Genomic DNA, 7,184 nt, shown 5'->3' on the forward strand with positions numbered 1-7,184 from the left:
AAGAGAGCGAGGTTCTCATCTTTCCTATAATGACTTTCCCTGTATAGTCTGTCTGGAACTTCAATTATCTCATGAAAGATAAGAAGCTAGAAAGATGCTTATAAATGAAAATAACAGAGTGGACTATCAAACAATCTGCGTGGCTGGCATTTCAAATCCAATTCTCTTTTATTTTTGATTGGTGTTATTTTCAGTCCAAGCACTGCACTCATGAGCTTTTGGTAACATGACTCCCATCTATGATAATACTAAGTACAGTATGCCGCCCTAAATAATATCCCAAGTGGCATTCCTCTGCTAATAGCTTGGGAACTTTGAAGGGCATAAATAAGCAGCAATTTGCCAAATTTAGAATCTTCTTCCTGGTTTTGTGTTTTATCGAGGGACGTCACAAAGTGAATTAATGAGGGTCATTTTCCACACCACATTAACACAAGGCACCACAATGCCCCACCTCATTATTAAGAAATAATGATTAACTTAAATTTTCCAAAAAAGGAAACCTCCATAATGTTCACTTTCCATCTCATTTAAGATCCCATCATGGGTTCAGTGAACCGTTTCTGGTTTCTAAAAATTGAGAATGACCAAACAGCAACATTAAAACACTTAGACAATGTGAGCAAGAGGAAAATCACAATATATTATCTCATTTCCATGACAAAATTAACAGCAATCAATAAAAACGTATTTCTTTTAAAAACGGGCAAAGAAATGTCAAAAAAAATCAACACGAGGAGTTTAAAGCCAAAACGACAAATGAATGTACAGCGATGTATAGCTCTCGTTAAACCTACTGTTTTGGCAACGGAGAATTAAAATGAGCCCACAAAGCAAACATGTGTTTCACATATGTCCACCATCAGCAAATCTCCCATCCATCTGGTGTTAACAGGCTCTTGCCTCAGGCCTAAATTATCTATAAGACAATCAAATTGCTTTGGTTTTCAGTCAAGCATCTGTGCTTTGAATGTGCTACTAATCTCTTGTGTGTACTGTACATGTAAGTTCCACTATCGCAGAGGGGGGTTTAGTTTAACCATCAGTCAAAACATGTAAGTAAAAATAATTAAAAGCTTAACATTTACAGTAGGTGGTGCTCAGAATTTGGCGTTGAAGAAAATTGCACTTGCTGAAACACTTACCACTTTGCCACGCTAAAGAGTTTAGCCTCTTGAATCACTCAGCATGAAATGTCCAATTTTCCAAATGGCTGCTAAATCCTAATCTACTCCTTTACTTAGATCAGCTGATTGTGGTTGACCTAACACAAAGTCGAATTTCCCACAGATAAGAGTTTGCTGTTCAGCTGATGTTGCTACTTTTATTCACTCTATTCTTCAGGCTAGGAAGAATCTGTGAGGAACAAACTGCTGAGGTATTGGATGATTCCACAATAAATAACAATCTTTAACCACAATAGAGCACCTTTTCAATTTAGTTGACCTGCATGGTAAAGTATTAAGACAAAGAATTGTTAAGATGTTTTCATTTGCATGGTGCAGCAGGAGAGTCTCGAGAAAGACAGCTGACTGTCGAGTCTCTTTCTAAGGCCGTCAAATACCACAGAACAAATAATCTTTCTCCAGAATCACCTGCTGCACCTTTAAGAGGCAATGGTTTCATGAGGTGTGTTCAATCCACATCCTAATAAAGCTGGTTTCAAGGTATAAAACATGAGTCATTTGGTAAGTCTTGCCAACATCTTGGCTGTTGCTAATATGAGAAAAATGTGAAGCATGTGGGAAAAACAAATATTCTGACAGCTGTGTTAATTTGTCAGTGTTAACTTATAAATCTTTCTTCAAAAAACATCTCAGTAGTCTCTGGAACCACCGCGTTTAGCTTATCATTATCCGAAGCAGTAGTATTCATCCGACTCCACCCTGAGTTTCAGTGGCGATTTGCTGAAACCATCACCGTCAATAACCGTTTTATCCACAAAACAGTCCAGATCTGTCGGTGACGGGTTGTCCGAGAGGTCCTCCGCTAGAGTGTCCAAGTAACTACCCACAGACAGGCTGTCGAGCCCGTCGCTGTTACCGTCGTTCAGGCTGTTGAAGCTGCCTCGCAGTGAGGTACCGTCCTGGCTGTCCGACAGGCTGTACAAGCTGCCCGTCAGGCTGCCCTCTTGGCTGGCCACGCCTCCTTTGTCTTCGATCATCCAACGGATGGACTCGATGCCCTCGTTGATTGACATCAGCTGCTGCATCAGCTTCACATCGATGGCTCGCAGATGTGCCTACGAGTTGGAGAAAAATATCTCAGTTAGATTATTGTAATTATGGATGATCCAGCATTGAAAAGGAATAGTTTAGAAGTGGGAGATCTTGCCAAAAATAGTACCACTGTCCATTTAAATACTGTAGACTGTAGCCAGATTCAAGATAGCCTGGCATAGTTTAATATTTTGGAAAGTAAGTTGGTTCACATTCTTGTCCAGAGTTAGGTGAAAAGATTAATACCACTCTCACATCTCCCAATTAAATATAAAGTTAAAGAAACAGCCAGGTAGCTTAGCTTAGCTTAAAAGCTGTAAACAGCTATCCTGGCTCTGTCCAAAGATAATGAAACACATCAACCAGCACCTCTAAAACTCAGTTATTAACACCTGTAAAAACTAAGATTTTGTATTTTTTGGAAAGTTACGTGCCAGACCATATCTTGGCCAAGAGCAGTAATTTTCCTTGAATTTTGTCATTAGCTACCCAGTTGATGGTTGTCGCTTTGAATTAAAGAAATATGAGAATACCATCACTGAAAGTGTATTTACCAACATTTAGAACTACTCATTCAACACAGCAGCTTTCCATAATATCACATGATTTTTAGCAGTAGACTGAACCCCAACATGAATGCGAGAGCTGAAACTGCTAACTAAGTATTTAGAAATCTAAAATTCTATTAACAACTGCATCTGTTGATGAAGATCCTGTGATATGAAGGAAGGCTCCAATTCCACCATTAAAATGAACCTCATGGTGAAGTTTTGTTTCCTCATCAATTGTTAGCATTCTTATGTCGTCTCGCGGCCAGAACACCATGTACTATTTTTTGTTTAGACTATCAGGCTTTGTTTTGAACAAAGAGACTTAACTATGTGGCACAGGAAAAGCGACTTGTGCTACTCGTGTAACAGCACAGCCAGGAAACAGTTTAGGAGGAAGGATTGAGGATGGTATGCCTGCTTTACACAGTATGGCCATTGATTTAACTCCCTGCCATGACAAACCACACCATTGACTGGGGATGGAAGTGGACAGCCTATGAAGTCATTCAAAGGGAGACCCCTGTGTCCACTGGGTGACAAACAGTCAGTCAGAATGAAAAATGGTAAAAGGACAGCTGTGGCAGCCTGCTACACTCAGAATGCATTGAGTCGGATGAAGGCAGACAGGGCTGGTACAGTGTTCCAGACAGCTGGCTGGCTGATACAACAGCCTTTCTTTGGAGTGGATTTGCAACCGGCCTTCATTTAGCACCCATCGCTGCTGGTGTGTTTGTTTTGTGAGCATAACCACCCGCTTTATACACACATGGAGGCGGAGCAGATGGGAGTCATATTGGAAATTTAGTTCAAGCAGCTGCCTCATGTTAATAAGATGGCACCGGTGGGTCGATATCACAAAATGAGTTGAGGGAATGCAATTACTGCAGCATAATTTTGTCTGAAGCTACAACATGTTTAATTTGTCATATGAAACAAAACAAGAGCAAGTTCCTGACCTCATCGGGAACAGCATCCTTGCTCATTTGGTATGCTTTTCAGATTATTTCAGCCTCGATAAAATAAAATAAAAAAGTTAGCTCAACACAGCGACTTCACCAAGAACTGTGTGCATGTCTGTGTGCCACACCAAAACAGAGCATTCTGATGGGATTAGTGAGTGAGCTGTGAAGGGAGCCACCAAAACAGGAAAGCCTGAGATGTCCATTGAGAGACCAGCAAAGCAATCACACTAAATGAATTAGCATTTTCCTTCATAATCAGCACAATTTAATGATGAGACACGAGTGGATTAAAATGTGTGGACAATGTGCCAGTTACGGGCCTTAATTGGCCGGACACATCAACACAAACCTAAGCCTATCAACACACAGGCTCTCAGGGTGATCGGCCAGTCTGCCGGCCATGATGCAGCCCTACTACCGTCTTGCAAAACTCGGGCCGGGCCATCTGCTCAGGAATCCTATTACCTTTCGTGACCTTAAGATGGGGGTGTTTGCAAGACTCTTCAGCCTAATGGGCATGACATTTGGAAATAATGCAACGAGGTAAGGTTAGCAGATACATTTATGCAATTGTGAAATGGTGGTTACACGGGGACAACTGGATTTCACAGTCGTTGAATAACAAGAGGGTGAAGGGTGGGGGTGTGTTATTGCCTGAGGTGAGGAGGGTTCATCAACAAAGCCCTCTCTGCTGACTGGAGGTGTGAACACCTGCTGACAAGTTCCTCTGTGCTTTTATTAAGGCAATGAGGCACAACGCCCATCACTGCAGCTTTTCTTTTTGCATTTTACAACCACATGTTGATATGTTGGCTAGGCGGTTTTTGCATCTAGCAGGACATTTCCTGTAAGCTCAGCTCTATATAGAGCAGAGAGAGCAGACATGTCATGCATGAAACTATGCTGGGTTGTGTATACAGTGATGTATCCTGCTCATTTCAAGGGTTCTTGATAAATGAATGACTTGAACACGTGTAGCCTACAGTTAAGTATTAGTGAGTTAGCTTTTTGGCTAATTACAAGTGGGTTAACTTATATAAAAAAAAGTCTGAAACAAACCATAAACAGTTTCTGTGCCATATGGTTTGTTGACTCTTTAACAACGTGGCTCTTTTAATTCAGCAGGACGCAGAAAGCATTTGATTTCTTACCATTTCTTGCTTCAGGAATAGCATCTTGCTCTCCAGTCGTTTCAAGTCCCCATTGTTGCTACTACATTTGCGGCTCGTCACGTGCGGTGCCGCCGCTGACTTCTCGCGCTCGTCCTGTTGTTTTCCTCCAACCAGAGACCGAACGAGACTGTCCGGGACTTTTCGACCCAGCTTCGTCTCTATGTCCTTCAGCTCGGGCAAGACGCCGCTGTCCTCGTCCATGGCAGGGCTGTCAACAGAGGAGGCGACACGTTCTCACTTGTGTGAGTTAAATTACAGAGTCGCGAGCTCCGAGATGATTCCCCCAGGTGATTGGCTGGGGAGACGCGCGCGAGCTTCTTATCCCAAGACTCCCAAAGTTGCTCGCGCGCTCCTTCGCAACTTTATCCGAGCCGGTCGCAGATGGAAGTGTCGTGCCAAAAACACTTCACACCGGGTCCGCTGCACCGCTGGTTCACCGACAGACCTCCCATTCAGCCGTCCGACCAGTAGTGAGACACTTTAATGACAACGCGCTCGCCGTAGACCCTCCCATCAGGAGGCTTCCTCTGAAACCGGACACCAGACAGGTGAGAGACCATGGATCTCCATGTGAGAGACGCCGGGGTGTTGTGAAAAAAATTGATTCCTGGATAAAGTTTTCCGGGGTTACAAAATAAGAGCATTGGTAGTTCAACTATCAGACACATGGCTATTACTACAAGCTATTTATTCATATATGTATACCTGCCAAGACATGCAGAAGTGCAATGATGGCTGTTATTATACTATATTATTTTGCCTATAAGACTCATCGTCTCATGTCAATTTTGTATTATTATTATTATTATTATTATTGTTATTAGTATTACTATTAATATTCATATTATTACTATTAGGCTACTATTATATCATCAATATTATTGTTATTATTATTAGCAGGAAGACTGAATATGACCATAATCACCCCAGGCCTTACATATGTGTTTATATGCATGCATGTATGTATGTTTATGTACACATGTGTGTATATGTATGTGTATGTGTGTATATATGTATGTATATATGCATTTTTTTTCTCTTTTTCTCCCTCTCTCCCCCTTCTCGCTATCTCTCTTTCTCTCTAACCCCTTTTCTCCGTTACTCTTCCCACCACTCAGAAGCCATACTCCCAACTGCACACACTAATACATGACGCTGCCACTCCACAAATACCCAAACCTACTTAAACACATACTATATACTCTGCCTAATCACTATAATCGCTCCTTCTGTACACTGACCGACCACATTATGTTTAACTGTTTGTTATTGTCTGTATTTTCTGACCATCATCAACCGTTTTGTCTTCCTCGTTGTTGTTTAGTGTTTTTTTTATCTTATTTTTTTTGGTTTGTGTTTGCTTTTGTTGTTCTGTCTGTACTGGTTTGTTATGTACAGTTAATCAAAGCAATAAAAAAAATAAAGAAAAAAGTGCAATGAAGGAATAAAGTACATTTACCCAAGTACTGTACTTAAGTACAATTTTGAGGTACTTGAACTTTACTTGATTATTTCCATTTTCATTCTCTTTATACTTCCACCCCTACAGTTTGTAGGAAAATATTATACTTTTACTTCTCTACATTTATTTGATAACTTAAGTTACTAGTTACTTTGCAGATTACCTGCGGCACCAGAGCCAAAGTAGCACATTTTAAAAATTAATTTATTTGATCAGCAATCTGTTTAAAAACACTGTTTCTGATAATGAGAAAAATATTAAATCAGATCAAATCTGCTCGGGATACTGGAATATTTAAGTGTTTCACTTGATGGTTTATTTTGTGACATATCTGAATTTTTATTTTGTGTTTTGTGAAATAATGCATCACATTTCATTTGACTTTTATTGCATATCCATGCACATGTACGTATGCACCCATATCCCAAAATCCGTAAGATTCAGTACACAGCTTAAATCCAGTGTCAGTGAAAAGTCGAACAAACCACTGTGCAGGCATGTAAAATGTAATCATTTAAACAATTTGGCATGCCTCCGGATCTGACAACATTTTGACAACAGTATAAATGTAAAAACAGAAAAGCATCCATAACAATTTCACATAAATTTTGTTTTTAAAACAAAAGGCAGGAAAAAAAAGGGGGGAAAAGCTGCATATCAAGTGAGCACACAGTTCAGTGAGGTCTCAGGGATCCAACCTGTCGACACTTCGCTACATTTCTTCTGAATCACCACTCCTGTTTTCTTTCTCTTTTTATCTCTTCATTCATTAATAACATTTCAGGTCACTTGGATGAACTTACCTTCACACATCATTT

At 40.5% G+C, this 7,184-nt stretch overlaps 1 protein-coding gene across 1 annotated transcript; it reads right to left on the minus strand.

Moving 5' to 3' along the window:
- Positions 1-619: 619 nt before the first annotated feature.
- On the minus strand, positions 620-5,376 carry LOC141004075 (leucine rich adaptor protein 1-like). The gene is made up of 2 exons (XM_073475572.1): positions 4,884-5,376; positions 620-2,242 (listed from the first exon to the last, which is right to left on the minus strand). The coding sequence occupies exons 1-2, from the start codon at positions 5,103-5,105 to the stop codon at positions 1,853-1,855; spliced, it is 612 nt and encodes a 203-aa protein (XP_073331673.1). The 5' UTR covers positions 5,106-5,376; the 3' UTR covers positions 620-1,852.
- Positions 5,377-7,184: the final 1,808 nt, after the last annotated feature.

The sequence above is a fragment of the Pagrus major genome, chromosome 10, assembly GCF_040436345.1.
Source record: "Pagrus major chromosome 10, Pma_NU_1.0".
Taxonomy (NCBI): Eukaryota; Metazoa; Chordata; class Actinopteri; order Spariformes; family Sparidae; genus Pagrus; species Pagrus major.